This window comes from Hypomesus nipponensis, chromosome 25 (genome assembly GCF_054491055.1).
Source record: "Hypomesus nipponensis isolate SF chromosome 25, ASM5449105v1, whole genome shotgun sequence".
NCBI classification, from domain to species: domain Eukaryota; kingdom Metazoa; phylum Chordata; class Actinopteri; order Osmeriformes; family Osmeridae; genus Hypomesus; species Hypomesus nipponensis.
Window position 1 is genome coordinate 484,495 of NC_140385.1, and position 17,636 is coordinate 502,130.

General features: G+C 51.8%; 1 protein-coding gene across 3 annotated transcripts; it reads left to right on the plus strand.

The window, feature by feature from the left end:
- The first annotated feature begins 702 nt into the window (after positions 1-702).
- On the plus strand, positions 703-17,623 carry nfxl1 (nuclear transcription factor, X-box binding-like 1). Of its 3 annotated transcripts, XM_084691629.1 has the most exons (23): positions 703-731; positions 1,449-1,647; positions 1,735-1,920; positions 3,285-3,394; positions 3,554-3,681; positions 4,071-4,249; positions 4,434-4,595; positions 4,786-4,886; positions 5,031-5,145; positions 5,255-5,382; positions 5,488-5,610; positions 6,163-6,253; positions 7,941-8,061; positions 9,059-9,218; positions 9,568-9,659; positions 10,503-10,524; positions 11,137-11,265; positions 12,185-12,351; positions 12,839-12,908; positions 14,132-14,236; positions 14,575-14,658; positions 16,344-16,397; positions 16,586-17,623. In XM_084691629.1, exons 2-23 carry the CDS (start codon positions 1,458-1,460, stop codon positions 16,754-16,756), a joined length of 2,688 nt encoding a protein of 895 aa, XP_084547755.1. In that variant the 5' UTR covers positions 703-731; positions 1,449-1,457; the 3' UTR covers positions 16,757-17,623. The 3 variants fall into 3 exon arrangements, with proteins under 3 accessions (XP_084547755.1, XP_084547753.1, XP_084547754.1); XM_084691627.1 differs by lacking the exon at positions 703-731 and having other exon boundaries at positions 1,431-1,647; XM_084691628.1 differs by lacking the exon at positions 703-731 and having other exon boundaries at positions 1,431-1,635.
- Positions 17,624-17,636: the final 13 nt, after the last annotated feature.

The window sequence follows — 17,636 nt, forward strand, 5'->3', positions numbered from 1 at the left end:
TTAAATGTAACATGCAATCATCTTATTGCATACAGACAGACAGACAAACGCACACACAGACAGACAGGTAGACATAGACAGACAGACAGACAGGCAGGTACACACTGAGTCTACTACAGTTAAAGCTGTTCCAATCCCATCAGTGGTACTCTGCATTAATAAACTTGTATTCAGTGTGAGTAGCAGTGTTGTAGAGCTCCCGCAAGTGGCAGGATGATGCTAATGCACTCTCATGCAATAAACACATTTTATAAGTAAACAATGTCTCTTTGTCATCTGTCACAAAATGACTCTAAGGCAGGAACAAAATATGGCGACCATGTAGCAAGTTCAAGAAATAATAAGTAATAAAGTACAAGAAATCCAATGCAGTGTTATAACAGAATATGGTGACAAAGTCCCACCAGGCAGTTGGTATGGTAAGATTTGGACTAGGAGGATGAGGATTTTGTTAAATCACATGAAGTAGTTAAACTCATTTATTCACAATTTGTTCAATAGATACTAAGGAAGTATGATGTAGTATATGTCAACATTCGAATTTAATATGAATGAGCTTTTTGTCCGGCGTGTGACACGTTGCACAGCCCCTCGATAACGCTTACGTTAGGAAATGTAGTTTTTGAGACGCAGTCCTGTACGATTGAATGGCAAGTATGCACTACATGTCCCAGAGTGCTCCGCGAAGGATTCGCGCATGCCAACAAGGTGCATCGTAAGGAACGCTGTCGGTGAGTTTTATAGCTACCAAGCCAGCTGCTTGAATTAACTATTTAACGTGAATTAATCTTAATCCCGAATTTGCACTTGCAAGATGCTTTCATTAGACATGTTTCACTGTCATATGTTCCATTAAGGAGAAGAAAGCTCTACATTTCTCATCAAATATCACATTGACATACTACCATACCATACTAGCTAGACGGCAAGCTAGCTAGTTATACTGTAGCACTGACGAGAACTTGACACACAGTAGTACTAGACTCCAGAACGGACTGTCCCCGTTATACCGACCACAGTACAGTACACGTTACTGTACGAAGCGAGCTTTCGGTAGACTGTTGACCGTTGTTGGTATGTGGACGAGTCACGCATAACAGACCGGTCGCATTCATCTCATAGCAGTAGTTTATACTATACTTGTACAGCGTTAGGATATCGTAGAGTACATCGACCTTTGGCTCCATTTCAGTAATATCTGCCAAAAAGCCGTTGTTACCAATCACCAGACGTTAAAACAATGATTTTTAAAGTAAATACTCTAACGTAAGGTTTAGACCATAAGCTTAAGAATCCTAACTAACTAGCTACAGTACCGCTAGGACCGTAGCTAGCCATAGTACCGTTATCGAGTTGTAACTCAACGGTAGAACTTTTTAACGGTAAGGAAGGAAGCTCCATAACCAATCACTGAAGAGCTGTCTGCGATTACGGTTGTGATGTCACAGGTTTTTGTCATGGAGCCGGCCTGGCGTCAGCAGGGTCGGGGTCGTGGGCGAGGCCAGGGTCAGGGTCCAGGGGCACAACCCCAGAAGGAGAGGGTGAGAACCCAAGCCCCAGGGGGCATCTGGTCTGGAGGGGGGAGGGGCCGGGGGGGAGGGGGTGACACCAACACGCCCCCCCAACATGCACAGGGTAAGGGAGCAGGTGAGTGTGTGTGTGTGTGTGTGTGTGTGTGTGAGTGTGTGTGTGTGATAGACTGTGTAATCATTGTTCGTGGTTTTTGATTGACAGGTGTGTCATCTCAGTCCAAGTTTGAGGAGGTCAGGAGGTCCAACCAGGAAGCTGCCCAGCGATTGGTGAAGAGCCAGTGTAGCTCCTCCTCCTCTGATGAAGACGATGATGAAGAGTCTCAGGCGAAGGATGGTCAGAGAGGGAAGATCCTGGCATCTACCTTCACCACCTACACAGACCAGACGGGTAACACACACACGCACACATGCACGCACACACGCACACACAAACACACACACACACACTAGGGGTGCAACAATTCAACAAGCCCACGGTTAGGTTCAGTTTTTTGGATCACGTTTTCGGTTCGGTTTTGTTTAGCAAATTAGGGGGAAGAAAAAAAATGACAATTTCAGTGTTCTGTCTGTATTTGAGTATGTTCTGTATATCCGGCCAAGTGGGAGGTCCTGGAGCGCAGGAGGGGGGTGGATTCGGCAACTCAAAACGGGGTTTGGAGGAAACCGAAAAAACGAACACAAGAAAATACACTGCCTACATAGTTTCTCTGACTAATTTCAGAACATGGGTGTGAAACGTAAAAAATAAACACTGCAAAATCGTTTTTACAAGCAGCAATTATCCATCGGATTAAATCAACCAAAAAAAGCTAAAAAGTTAAGCACATTTTGTTGTCTTTTTGACATTTTTCCCTGAGGGAAACAAGGCTACCAGCTAGCTACTAAACCAGCACAAGCGCAAGTGTCACTTGAAGTGCCTCCCCCTCTGTCTTAACCAGAAAATTCACCTCAAAACGCATCGAAAATGCAAACACAAGATTTTTGTGAAACTTCAATGCGGGGATAAAGACGAACAAGACATATAACAACATTGAACACTACACAAACAGTCATTAATTTTTTTCATTTAGGCAAATAATTTTCCATAGTGACCAGGCGCCATATCCAATAAAAAGTAGTGAAACTGACCGCCTGTGAGGCTACAGTGAGACAGGACAGTACTGTGATCTGTGCTTTCATGTCAGTCTCTAAAACACCTGCTGCTCGTTAAGGACAGTACTGTGATCTGTGCTTCCATGTCAGTCTCTAAAACACCAGCAAGTCTCCAACAACATAAAAGTCGCCAGGAGGGTTTGGAAAGATCGCCAGATATAGCAAGAAAGTCGCTATATTGGCAACACTGCTCTGTGGGTGTTCGGTTGTGTTTAAAAAAACAAAAGGTTTTCTCGTAGATCTGATAAACCGCAGCTTACATTTGAAAACCAAACCAGGGGTAGTGTGTTGAACATTTCGTTTTTTTTCGCTTTGGTTTTGCACCCCTAACACACACACACACACAGTCTTTTGATGCAGACACATAGGCTTTTGACGTAACTTTTCACACCCAGTCTTATTCAATTAGTGTACGTGTGTGTGAGAAATGAACATTCTGGACATGTGAAGTGCAGCCGAATACAGAGAGTCTTGTGTACGTGTGCGTGTCCTTTCATCCAGAATATGTTTGTAGTGACACCAGTTGAATACTGGTGGTCCAGCATATGCTCTGTCCGGTCTCTCTCCCTTCATGTCCCCTTCCATCCCTCTGTCCCCCAGGAGGAGATGTGAGTGATCTCCAGAGGACTAGGCAGTACCTGAGTGATGCCTTCCAGTCAGGAGCCCTCACCTGCCTCGTCTGCATCGCCTCTGTCAGGAGGACCCAGGCTGTGAGGCCCACACACACACACACACACACACACACACACACTCATGCTCACACAACCTTAACACACACACATACTCTCTCACACATACGTATATACACTCACACACCCTCACTAACCCCCCCCCCCTCCCCCCTCCCCCCTCCCCCCTCCCCTCCTCAGGTGTGGAGCTGTTCCGGATGTTTCTCCCTGTTCCATGTTCCCTGCATCCAGAAGTGGGCCACAGACAGCGTGCTACTGCACAGCCTCACACTGGACCACCCTGCCAGCCAGGACCTGCCCTGGCCCTGGTCACTACACACACACACACACACACCCCTGGCCCTGGTCACTACACACACACACACACACACCCCTGACCCTGGTCACTACACACACACATACACACCCCTGGCCCTGGTCACTACACACACACACACACACACCCCTGGCCCTGGTCACTACACACACACACACACACACCCCTGACCCTGGTCACTACACGCACACACACACACACACACACACACACCCCTGACCCTGGTCACTACACACATACACACACACACACACACACCCCTGACCCTGGTCACTACACACACACACACACACCCCTGGCCCTGGTTAGGAAACATGCATACCCACACAAACATACCTGGTGGTAATGGCAGTCTACCTTATCCCCCCCCCCCCCCCCCAGTCCCAAGTGCAGGCAGGAGTACCCCCCCAGCCAGACTCCAAACAGGTACGTGTGTTACTGTGGGAAGGTGCAGGACCCACCCCCAGACCCCTGGCTCCTCCCACACTCCTGTGGACAGGTGTGTGACCGGGCCCTCAAACCCAGCTGTGGACACAGGTGTCTGCTGCTCTGCCACCCAGGTAACACACACACACACACTCACACTTGAGTGATAATGATGGAAAACAAAGAAAATATATTTATTGTTGCTGTGTGTTTTTCTGTACGTTTATATATCTGTGTGTGTGTATCTATGTCTATCTGTGTGTGTGTATATATGTCTGTGTGTGTGTATCCATGTCTATCTGTGTGTGTGTGTTTCAGGCCCCTGCCCCCCCTGTCCTAAGATGTTGTCAGTCTCCTGTATGTGCACTAAGGCAACGCCCCTCCCTCGTCGCTGTAGCAACAAGGCATGGTCATGCCAACAACGATGTGATAAGATTCTACCATGCCGACAACACACCTGTACCAGCCTCTGTCACTCAGGTAACACACACCTGTACCAACCTGTTACTCTGGTAACACACACCTGTACCAACCTGTTACTCTGGTAACACACACCTGTACCAACCTGTCACTCAGGTAACACACACCTGTACCAACCTGTCACTCAGGTAACACACACCTGTACCAACCTGTCACTCTGGTAACACCGTGTACTGTGTGTGTGTGTCAGGAGAGTGCCAGCCGTGCCCCAGGACCAGTGTACAGAGGTGTGTGTGTGGACGAGAGGAAGCCCAGACCCAGTGTGCCAGCCCAGTCTGGTACTGTCAACAGGTACACACACACCACACACACATCATACACACACACATCATTAGCCTGTCTCCATCCTGCCTGCATGTTCTACAATGACCTCTTCATCTGAGAGCAGGAATACATGCACAACATGAGCTGTGTGTGTGTGATGTGTGTGTCCAGGTGTGTGGGGCTCCCCTGTCCTGTGGGCACCACCTGTGTGAGAGGACGTGTCACCAGGGTCCCTGTGGAGCCTGCCCTCGCTCTGGAGCCAGGAGCTGCCCCTGCGGCAAGACCAGTACGACTCACACACACACACACACACACTCATACACACACTTTTATACACATATACACACTCACAAGTATACCCACACTTCTCTCTGATACGTGTGTGTGTGTGTCAGGGTGCTCCCTCCCCTGCACAGAGGACGTGGCCCCCTGTGGAGACACATGTGACAGACAGCTGGACTGTGGTGGCTCACACACCTGTTCTCTACGCTGTCATAGAGGACCCTGTGAGACCTGCCGACAGGTACACACACACTAGACACACTAAACACACTACATAGTACCAAGTAGACGCAGTAACACCTTGTGGCTCTGCTCTGTGTGTGTGTGTGTGTGTGTGTGTGTGCAGGAGGTGGAGAAGCAGTGTCGCTGTGGCAGGTACACGCGTGTGATGCCCTGCCATAAAGAGTACATATGTGACACCAAGTGTCAGAAAACACGAAGCTGCCAGAAGCACCAGTGTAGAAGAAAGGTAAGATACTGTCCTCTCCCCTCCTCTCATCCCCTCTCCCCTTGTCTCCTCTCCTCTCCTTTCCCCCTCCTCTACCTCTCCTCTCCCCTGTACGTCTCTCCTCTCCTCTACCTCTCCTCTCCCCTGTACGTCTCTCCTCTCCTCTACCTCTCCTTTCCCCCTCCTCTACCTCTCCTCTCCCCTGTACGTCTCTCCTCCCCTCTACCTCTCCTCTCCCCTGTACGTCTCTCCTCTCCTCTACCTCTCCTTTCCCCCTCCTCTACCTCTCCTCTCCCCTGTACGTCTCTCCTCTCCTCTACCTCTCCTTTCCCCCTCCTCTACCTCTCCTCTCCCCTGTACGTCTCTCCTCTCCTCTACCTCTCCTTTCCCCTCTTCTCCCCTTGTCTCCTCTACCTCTCCTCTCCCCTGGTCTCTTCTCCCCTCCTCCCCTCTCCTCTCCTCTGCTCTGCTTTCCCCTCTCCTCTCCTCTCCTCCCCTCTCCCCTCCCCTCCTCGTCTTCTCTCTCCTCTCCTCTCCTCCTCCTCAGTTTCCCATAGTGTTGTTTGTTGACAGTGTTGCCCTGGTAACTGCCCCCCGTGTGATCAGAAGTGTGGTAGGACTCTGGGCTGCCGGAACCACAAGTGTCCTTCAGTCTGTCACCAAGGTAACGCACACACACTCTCACACACACACACACCTTTCACCCCCCCTCTCTCTCAGTCCAGAGTAGCCCCCCCCCCGCCCCTGTCCCATGCCCTCGGTTCCTGTCTGCTGGTTAGCTGGGATTAACTCACACAGGGTCATAAGGTCAGAGACTGGAATGTCCTCCAGCCTCATAACACAACCCTGGGGGGGCGTGTGTGTGTGTGTGTGTGTGGAGGGTGTGTGTGTGTGTGTGTGTGGAGGGTGTGTGTGTGGAGGGTGTGTGTGTGGAGGGTGTGTGTGTGGAGGGTGTGTGTGTGTGTGTGTGTGTGGAGGGTGTGTGTGTGGAGGGTGTGTGTGTGTGTGTGTGTGTGGAGGGTGTGTGTGTGTGTGTGTGTGTGGAGGGTGTGTGTGTGTGTGTGTGTGTGGAGGGTGTGTGTGTGGAGGGTGTGTGTGTGTGTGGAGGGTGTGTGTGTGTGTGTGTGTGTGGAGGGTGTGTGTGTGTGTGTAGAGGGTGTGTGTGTGTGTGTGTGTGTGTGTGGAGGGTGTGTGTGTGTGTGGAGGGTGTGTGTGTGTGTGTGGAGGGTGTGTGTGTGTGTGTGCGTGTGGAGGGTGTGTGTGTGTGTGTGGAGGGTGTGTGTGTGTGTGTGTGTGTGGAGGGTGTGTGTGTGTGTGTGTGTGTGGAGGGTGTGTGTGTGTGTGTGTGTGTGTGGAGGGTGTGTGTGTGTGTGTGGAGGGTGTGTGTGTGTGTGTGTGTGTGGAGGGTGTGTGTGTGTGTGTGGAGGGTGTGTGTGTGTGTGTGTGTGTGGAGGGTGTGTGTGTGTGTGTGTGTGTGGAGGGTGTGTGTGTGTGTGTGTGTGTGTGTGTGGAGGGTGTGTGTGTGTGTGGAGGGTGTGTGTGTGTGTGTGGAGGGTGTGTGTGTGTGTGGAGGGTGTGTGTGTGTGTGTGTGTGTGGAGGGTGTGTGTGTGTGTGTGTGGAGGGTGTGTGTGTGTGTGTGTGTGTGTGTGTGGAGGGTGTGTGTGTGTGTGTGGAGGGTGTGGAGGGTGTGTGTGTGTGTGTGTGGAGGGTGTGTGTGGAGGGTGTGTGTGTGTGTGTGTGTGTGTGGAGGGTGTGTGTGGAGGGTGTGTGTGTGTGTGTGTGTGTGTGGAGGGTGTGTGTGTGTGTGTGTGTGTGGAGGGTGTTTGTGTGTGTGTGGAGGGTGTGTGTGTGAGATATGGCAGCAGAGAATGGCCCTCCTGCAGAATACTGTTGTTCTTCAGATTTATCTGCTTCAACAGGAAGTCTATTCACACACACAGATTTCCATGTGTATGAGGGAGGTTGACCTGTGTGATAAACTCTCATTAATTCCTAACAAAGCCCAGTGTGTGTGTGTGTGTGTGTGTGTGTGTGTGTGTGTGTGTGTGTGTGTGTGTGTGTGTGTGTGTGCGTGAGAGAGCTTCCTGTGTTTTGTTTAGATAGTATTCAATGCTTCCTGTTTGCTCTGTTCTGATTGGGAGATAAAACATCGGTCGTCTGCTTTGTGAATGCTATGATTGGGTGACCTTTTGGAGCGGTGTGATTGGGTGACCTTTTGGAGCGCTGTGATTGGGTGACCTTTGAGAGCAGGGTAAGGTGTGTGACATCTATAGGTCACCAGGGCTGTCTATCTGCTATCAGAAGTCCCACTCTGATACTGTGTGTGTGTGTGTGTGTGTGTGTGCTGCAGGCAGCTGCTACCCGTGTCCAGAGGTTGTGGAGGTGAGGTGTGTCTGCAGAGTCAGCTGTGTGACTGTGCCCTGCGGGAGAGAGAGGAACACCAAACCTCCTCGCTGCAGAGAGATCTGCAGGTACCCTGACCCCTCGAACCCTCACCCTGACCCCTCGAACCCTCACCCTGACCCCTCGAACCCTCACCCTGACCCCTCGAACCCTCACCCTGACTCCTCGAACCCTCACCCTGACCCCTCTAACCCTCACCCTGACCCCTTGAACCCTCACCCTGACCCCTCTAATCCTCACCCTGACCCCTCGAACCCTCACCCTGACCCCTCGAACCCTCACCCTGACCCCTCGAACCCTCACCCTGACCCCTCTAACCCTCACCCTGACCCCTCTAACCCTCACCCTGACCCCTCTAATCCTCACCCTGACCCCTCGAACCCTCACCCTGACCCCTCGAACCCTCACCCTGACCCCTCTAATCCTTACCCTGACCCCTCGAACCCTCACCCTGACCCCTCGAACCCTCACCCTGACCCCTCTAATCCTCACCCTGACCCCTCGAACCCTCACCCTGACCCCTCTAACCCTCACCCTGACCCCTCTAACCCTCACCCTGACCCCTCTAACCCTCACCCTGACCCCTCGAACCCTCACCCTGACCCCTCGAACCCTCACCCTGACCCCTCTAATCCTTACCCTGACCCCTCGAACCCTCACCCTGACCCCTCGAACCCTCACCCTGACCCCTCTAATCCTCACCCTGACCCCTCTAACCCTCACCCTGACCCCTCGAACCCTCACCCTGACCCCTCGAACCCTCACCCTGACCCCTCGAACCCTCAGCCTGACCCCTCGAACCCTCACCCTGACCCCTCGAACCCTCACCCTGACCCCTTGAACCCTCACCCTGACCCCTCGAACCCTCACCCTGACCCCTCTAACCCTCACCCTGACCCCTCAAACCCTCACCCTGACCCCTCTAGCCCCCACATTCACCCTGACCCCTCGAACCCCTCACCCTGACCCCTCTTACCCCCACCGTCTCCCTCAGCACCAGTAGAAGTTCTGGTCAGGTGTGTTTCATGTTGTATGAAAGCTGTGGTTCTCCCCTCCTGCCCCCAGGACGCCCCCAGACTGCCACCACCCCAGCAGAGAGCAGCATCGCTGCCACCCCGGGCCCTGCCCCCCCTGCCGGCTGGCCTGCCTGCTGCCCCGCCCCTCTTGCCCCCACCCCTGCCCCCAGCCCTGCCACGACAAGGTGCTGGTGAAGACCCAGGACCGGGTGAGCGGGGGGACTGGGCTGGGCTGGGCTGGGCTGGGCTGGGCTGGGGGTTAGAAAAGGCACAGGTCTATATTGGTCACGTTGCCCTACTTTGTGTGTGTGTTTCTTGCCCTCTATTTCATCTACATATAATTACTGTTTGGGTGAATTAAGTTGTGTGTGTTTATATAACTGTTTTGGTGTATTTCTATGACAGTTATATAACAAGTCAATCACAGCTAGCGAAGCATGCTCTTTAAATTAGACTCCCACTGCATAACTTCCTGTGTGTGTGTGTGTGTGTGTGTGTGTATATATATGTGTTAAATGTGTGTGTGTGTGTGTATATACATGTGTGTGTGTGTTGCAGGCCCAGCTTGCAGGGCCCTGGGAGCAGCCTTCACAGCCACAGTTTGTGCATAAAGCTGTACCCTGCCCTCCCTGCATCATCCCCATACCCAGGTAAACACACACACACCATGCACGAACACACACACCATACACACACACACACCATACACACCATACACAAACACACACACCATACACACACACACACCATACACACCATACACAAACACACACACCATACACACACACACCATACCCATTGTGTTGTACTTCAAACATCAGGCACACGCTGATCTGATTTGTCACTGTTGGCACCAAACAACATACACACACATACACACACATACACACCTACACACACACACTGTGTGAGAGAGTGAGCCAGCAGCTTGCAGTTCTCTGACGTACTCCAGGATCAGTATTACCACATGTACCCCACACTGGGGTGTGTGCGTGTGTGTGTGTATGGTGTGTGTGTGTGCATGGTGTGTGTGTGTGTGTATGGTGTGTGTGTGTGCATGGTGTGTGTGTGTGTGTGTGCATGGTGTGTGTGTGTGTGTGTGTGTGTGTGGTGTGTGTGTTCGTGCATGGTGTGTGTGTGTGGTGTGTGTGTTCGTGCATGGTGTGTGTGTGCATGGTGTGTGTGTACGTGCATGGTGTGTGTGTGCATGGTGTGTGTGTGCATGGTGTGTGTGTACGTGCATGGTGTGTGTGTGTTGCATGGTGTGTGTGTGTGTGTGTGTGTGTGTGTGCATGGTGTGTGTGTGTGTGTGTGTGTGTGTGTGTGTGTGCATGGTGTGTGTGTGTGTGTGCATGGTGTGTGTGTGTGCATGGTGTGTGTGTGTGTGTGTGTGTGTGCATGGTGTGTGTGTGTGTGTGTGTGTGCATTGTGTGTGTGTGTGTGTGTGTGTGTGGTGTCACAGAGATTAAACTTGCTTGTGTATTTCTCTACAGGGCCTGTCGAGGAAAGCATGAGGTGAGTTTACCCAAGATGTGTGTGTGTGTGTGTGTGTGAGGGAGAGAGAGATAACCGAAAGGCCAGACTCTTTGTCTCATTGGTTTACTAAAGACTTTAAATGTCATCTCTCTCTCTCCCCTCTCTCTCTCTCTCTCTCCCCCCTCTCTCTCTGTCTCTGTCTCTCTCTGTCTCTCTCTCTCTCTCTCTCTCTCTCTCTCTCCCCCTCTCTGTCTATGTCTCTCTGTCTCTGTCTCTCTCTCTGTCTCTCTCTCTCCCCATCTCTGTCTCTCTCTGTCTCTGTCTCTCTGTCTCTCTCTCTGTCTCTCTCTGTCTGTCTCTGTCTCTCTCTCTCTGTCTGTCTCTGTCTCTCTGTCTCTGTCTCTCTCTCTGTCTCTCTCTCTGTCAAGGGTATCATCTGTTTTCTTTCCAACACACTTCTTGCTTATCCTGCATTCAGCACAGAACACTCTCCTTCAAACATACACACACACACACACTGAAGGGACTGGTCTGTGTGTGTGTAGGGCAGTAAAGGAGACTCTAGATAGATGATCCACAGAGCTCATGTCTGTTGTGGACACATTCATATCTCACAGAATATTAACCCTTGTGTGTGTGTGTGTGTGTCAGGTGACTCCAGTGCCCTGTCATCAGCGGGGAGCCTTCTCCTGTCAGAGACCATGTGGGCGAACTCTGACCTGCAGTAACCATAGCTGCACCCGCGAGTGTCACATTGTCAAGGCTACCGATAAACAACTGGTAAGGGTTGTGGTAGACTACTCTCCCTCTCCCTCTCCCTCTCCCTCTCCCTCTCCCTCTCCCTCTCCCACTCCCTCTCCCCCCTCCCTCTCCCTCTCCCTCTCCCTCTCCCTCTCCCTCTCCCTCTCCTCCCTCTCCCTCTCCCTCTCCCTCTCCCTCTCCCTCTCCCTCTCCCTCTCCCTCTCCCTCTCCCTCTACCTCTCCCTCTCCCCCTCCCCCTCCCTCTCCCCCCTCCCCCTCCCTCTCCCTCTCCCTCTCCCTCTCCCTCTCCCTCTCCCTCTCCCTCTCCCTCTCCCACTCCCACTCCCTCTCCCTCTCCCCCCCTCCCCCTCCCTCTCCCTCTCCCTCTCCCTCTCCCACTCCCACTCCCTCTCCCTCTCCCCCCTCCCCCTCCCTCTCCCTCTCCCTCTCCCTCTCCCTCTCCCTCTCCCTCTCCCTCTCCCTCTCCCTCTCCCTCTCCCTCTCCCCCTCCCCCTCCCTCTCCCTCTCCCTCTCCCCCTCCCCCTCCCCTCTCTTCTTGAAATAGAAACCCTTAAAAGGTGTAACACAGTCCTTCTTTCTTATCACACACACACACACTTTCAAAAACCCACACACTCCTGCGCACACACACACAGCGCCATAGTGTGAAAGGGGATATTCACCACTTGAAAGGTGATTTACATCATTACAGGGTCACCCTACACAGCTGTGAGTTTGAGAGTGGGAGTGGGAGTTACCTAACCCGGAGATTTCCACTCTCACTCAGTGGAAATGTAGAGAGTGGATATCAGTGTCTGGTAGCTCCCCCATGACGTCTGTTGTGTGTGTGTGTGTGTGTGTGTGTGTGTGTGTGGGGGGGGGGGGGGGGGGGTGCAACATATTTCTTTGAGTTGACCTCTGTGTGAGTTTCAACCTTCCCTCTTGAATATTGGATCAGGCAGGAGAGGAGTGTGAGGTGTGTGAGGAGGGCTGTGGGGCTCCTCGCCCCCCAGGGTGCCCACACCCCTGCCTGTTGCCATGCCACCCGGGGCCCTGCCCCCCCTGCCTCCAAAGCCACCGTCAGCGCTGCCACTGCAACATCACCCTGCTGTACATCCCCTGTCTGTAGGTACACACACACACACACACACACACACACACACACACACACCAGCAACATCACCCTGCTGTACATCCCCTGTCTGTAGGTACACACACACACACACACACACACACCTGCAACATCACCCTGCTGTACATCCCCTGTCTGTAGGTACACACACACACACCTGCAACATCACCCTGCTGTACATCCCCTGTCTGTAGGTACACACACACACACACACCTGCAACATCACCCTGCTGTACATCCCCTGTCTGTAGGTACACACACACACACACACACCTGCAACATCACCCTGCTGTACATTCCCTGTCTGTAGGTACACACACACACACACACACCTGCAACATCACCCTGCTGTACATCCCCTGTCTGTAGGTACACACACACACACACACACACCTGCAACATCACCCTGCTGTACATGCCCTGTCTGTAGGTACACACACTCACACACACACGCTCCTCATCTCTGACGGTGTCCTACAGGAAGTGGTCATCGGCAGGGGAGCAGGACAGGAGAGAGCTGTCCTCCTGCAGGAACCAGTGCCCCAAACAGGTACTGAGAGTGTGCTGGGTGCTGGGTGCTGTGTGCTGGGTGCTGGGTGCTGTGTGCTCAGTGCTGTGTGCTGGGTGCTGTGTGCAGGGTGCTGGGTGCAGGGTGCTGTGTGTTGTGTGCTGTGTGCTGTGTGCTCAGTGCTGTGTGCTGGGTGCTGTGTGCTGGGTGCTGGGTGCTGTGTGCAGGGTGCTGGGTGCTGTGTGCTCAGTGCTGTGTGCTGGGTGCTGTGTGCTGGGTGCTGTGTGCAGGGTGCTGTGTGCTGGGTGCTGTGTGCTCAGTGCTGTGTGCTGGGTGCTGTGTGCTGTGTGCTCAGTGCTGTGTGCAGGGTGCTGTGTGTTGTGTGCTGTGTGCTCAGTGCTGTGTGCTGGGTGCTGTGTGCTGTGTGCTGGGTGCTGGGTGCTGTGTGCTCAGTGCTGTGTGCTCAGTGCTGTGTGCTGTATGCTGTGTGCTGTGTGCTGGGTGCTGTGTGCAGGGTGCTGTGTGCTGGGTGCTGTGTGCAGGGTGCTGTGTGCTCAGTGCTGTGTGCTGTGTGTTGTGTGCTGGGTGCTGTGTGCTGGGTGGGAGGGTGTTCTCATCAGTTCAATGTGACAGCTGAGAGAGAGAAAAGGTGAGAAAGAAGGACAAGAAACTAGTTCAACCTCCTTAATCCTCTCCCCCTCTCTCTCTCTCCATCTCTCCCTCTCCCTCCCTCTCTCCATCTGTCCCTCTCCCTCTCTCCATCTCTCCCTCCCTCTCTCTCCCTCCCTCTCTCACCATTTCTCTCTTCCTCTCTTCCTCTCTCTCTCTCTCTCTCTCTCTCTCTCTCTCTCTCCCTCTCTCTCCCCTTCTCTTCTCCCTCCCGCTCTCTCCTTTGTGGGGTAATCAATGACGCCAGACAGTTTATGTGCTGTTAACATGACAGAACACACACACACAGAATCTGGAACAGTTTAACTTTTTCATTTTGTCCAGTTTTTGGCGGCCGGATAGACAAAACACACACACACAACCACACGCAGGAGGAAAGAGAGAAGAGAAGGAGAGAGACGTAGTCATGGAGAGGGAGAAGGAGAGAGTGTTCACAGTAGATGAAGTGACAATGATTCCATTCATAACGTCTCTGTAGCAACACTGTATATCTGACTTTCATCTCTGTGTGTGTTTGGTGTGCATGATGTGTTTGTGTGCGGGGTGTGTGTGTGTGTGTGTGTGTGTGTGTGTGTGTGTATGGTGTGTGTGTGTAGCTGAAGTGTGGACATGGCTGTAAGGACGTGTGTCATCATGGAGCGTGTGAGCAGACCTGCACACAGAGAGTCAGACTCAGGTGTCCCTGCAGGAGGATCAGGAAGGTACACACACCCCCCACACCCCATACCCCCCACACACACCCCACACCCCACACACACCCCATGCACACCCCATACCCCCCACACACACCCCATGCACACCCCATACCCCCCACACACACCCCACACCCCACACACACCCCATGCACACCCCATACCCCCCACACACACCCCATGCACACCCCATACCCCCCACACACACCCCATGCACACCCCATACCCCCCACACACACCCCACACCCCACACACACCCCACACACACCCCACACACACCCCACACACACACCACACACACTCCCCATCCATCCCCAGCCAGCATGTCCCCTCTCTCTCTGTGTTAGGAGTTTCCCTGCTGGAAGGTGGAGGAGGAGAAGTTTCTGGAGTGTGATGACACCTGCAGAGCTGTGAGGAAGAAGCTGAACCAGGTCAGACCTCCTACACACACACACAGCTACACACATAAATACACACACACACACACACACATGTGGAAATGATTTGGGTCATTAAGCGAAATGGGCTTGATGGCACTTCTCACTGCCTATTCAAAACACACGCACACTCACACCACCAGGGTTTTACCTGCATAGAGAACATGTAGCCTAAGCCCAGCGCCTATGACAAATCCCAAGCGCCTAAAAAAAGTCAGCGATAAAAAAAAGAAAAAAAAGCTGTGTTCATCAAGTGTGCAATGCGACGACGTGTGGCCACTGAACTGTCCTTCTGCTGCGAGGGCCAGCCCGACGTGTGGTCACTGAACTGTCCTTCTGCTGCGAGGGCCAGCCCGACGTGTGGTCACTGAACTGTCCTTCTGCTGCGAGGGCCAGCCCGACGTGTGGCCACTGAACTGTCCTTCTGCTGCGAGGGCCAGCCCGACGTGCACAAATACACCTGTATAAATGCAAATGAAATTTCCACTCAAAATGCTGCCAAAAGTTTGATTGACGATTTCCAACGCAGCCTCCATTGGTGTTCTTAACCAGGAAGGATAATGTATAGCAGTAGCAGACTGGCCCTCGGCAGCACCGGGAGAGTTCCCAGTGGGCCGAGACACTTCAGGGCTGGAGGGCCGCTTGCCTTATAATGTTTTTAACTAGTAATACACTGTTGGCAGAAGATTGAGCGACACGATCTTCCGGCCCCCCTTCTCCCCAGGCCAGTTGGTCTATTCCAAATGAATGTCTGTGCAGCCCTGAGCCCGCCCCTTTTGTCTCACTTACACACGACAGTGACACTGAGATTGAAAGCTAACTAGTAGAGACTATATAACTATCGACAACCAGGCTAAAAAACATAAGGGGCTGAAAATTGAGACAAAGATATTATCTTCACAAGACAATTTATTACAAATTGAAAAACGGCTATGTTCATTTTACATAAAGCTCAAAAAAACTATTTTTATATTTAATAAAGGCCCCCAAAAAATCTTGAACTGTGAAACTCCCTAACTTGCGTTACATCAAACACATTTACATTTTAAATGTATATTTAATCATTTAGCAGACGCTCTTATCCAGAGTGACTTACAGTAAGTACAGGGACCCCGAGGCAAGCAGGGTGAAGTGCCTTGCCCATGGACACAACGTAATTTGGGTCGGCCGGGAATCGAACTTGCGACCCTCAGATTACTAGCCCGATTCCCTAACCGGTCAGCCACCTGACTCCCCGAAACCCAGAATCTGGATGCATTGGCAGGGCAGCTGTGGTAGCGTATATGGGCTGGTTCTGGTGGGCCGGGCTGGATCAAAGTCCAGGGCCATCAGAGATTTTTACTCCCAGTCCGTCCCTGATATATACTGTAGGAAAATTGCAAAACACTTGGGAATAAATACATTGTCAATATATAAGCCTATCTATTTTTATCTAGAGTGGAAGCAAAATGATTTCCTCAAGCATGGCCTTTATTATTTATGAAATGGTAAAAAAAAACAAAAAAAAACATAGATGTTTGCTAATAAGGTGACACGGTAACACAGGTAGCACTGAAGACCCATTTTGACCCAGGAAAAACCCTGACACACACACACCACTCTGTCATGTAAAGCCTTGAGTTGTTCCCGGTCCCTGATTTAGAAACAGTAATGTGTGTGTGTGTGTGTGTGTGTGTTAGCTGAAGGAAGCAGAAGAGAAAGCCGTTCAAGAGGAGGAGCAGAAGAAACAGCAGGTAATTAGAAGAGTTAGTGAGGAGGACATTACAATGTTTCACTGCACTCTCCTCCTCACCTCTCTCCTCTCCCCTCTCCTCTCCCCTCTCCCCTCCTCCTCTACTCCCCTCCTCTCTCCTTCCCTCTCCCCTCCTCCTGTCTCCCCCCTCCTCCTCTCCCCTCTACTCTCTTCTCCTCCTCCCCTCAGCTGGAGCTGGAGGCATTTGAGAAGCGGCAGCGAGGTCGTCGTAAGAAGCCTCGTAGGAGAGGAGAGGAGGAGGAGGAGGAGGGGGTGGGGTGGGGCCACCCCTCCATGCTGGCTGCTTCTGTCTGTGCTGTCCTGCTGGCTGCTACAGCGATCTACCTGCTCACCCTGTAGACACACACACACAGACAAACACACAGACACACAAACACACAGACACAGACACACACACACAGACACACACACAGACACACACACACAGACACACACACACAGACACACACACACACACAGACACACACACACACACACACCCACAGACAAACACACAGACACACAAACACACACACACAGACACACACACAGACACACACACACACAGACACACACACACACACACCCACAGACTCACACACACACACACACACACACACACAGACACACACACACACACACACACACACAGACAAACACACAGACACACAAACACACACACAGACACAGACACACACAGACAAACACACAGACACAAAAACACACACACACAGACACACACACACAGACACATACACACACACACACACACACACAGACACACACACACACACACACACTTATAATCTGTCTTCGGATTATTCTATACTTTTACAACATCATCCCTTTTATAGGACCACGGTGGTGGTGGTGATGATGATGAGGAAGAATATTGGTTGTTATTATTTCTTGGATTATTGGAATATTATTAGAGATGTCAGACATGATGAAATGTTAAAGCAAGGACAGTGATTGGTTGTGTAGGGTTGACAGAACACAGTGATTGGGTATTGTCCAAAGTATAACAACATCACCGTGAAAATGTTAAGCTGCAGTATAACATGCTAACATGCTAAACTGTAGTGTAACATGCCAACATGCTAAACTGTAGTGTAACATGCTAACATGCTACACTGTAGTGTAACATGCTAACATGGTTACTATTCTGGTTAATGTGGTTGTTACGTTTCTGACTGCAGCTGGGAAATAAAAGAAATTGCCTGAGAACTGTCTATCTATT

Coding starts and splice junctions, on each gene's coding strand:
- nfxl1 (XM_084691627.1), top strand. CDS start 1,440: ATGTCACAGGTTTTTGTCATGGAGCCGGCCTGGCGTCAGCAGGGTCGG. Junction 8,062..9,058: donor CGCTGCAGAGAGATCTGCAG/GTACCCTGACCC, acceptor TCCTGCCCCCAG/GACGCCCCCAGACTGCCACC. Junction 10,525..11,136: donor CCTGTCGAGGAAAGCATGAG/GTGAGTTTACCC, acceptor TGTGTGTGTCAG/GTGACTCCAGTGCCCTGTCA.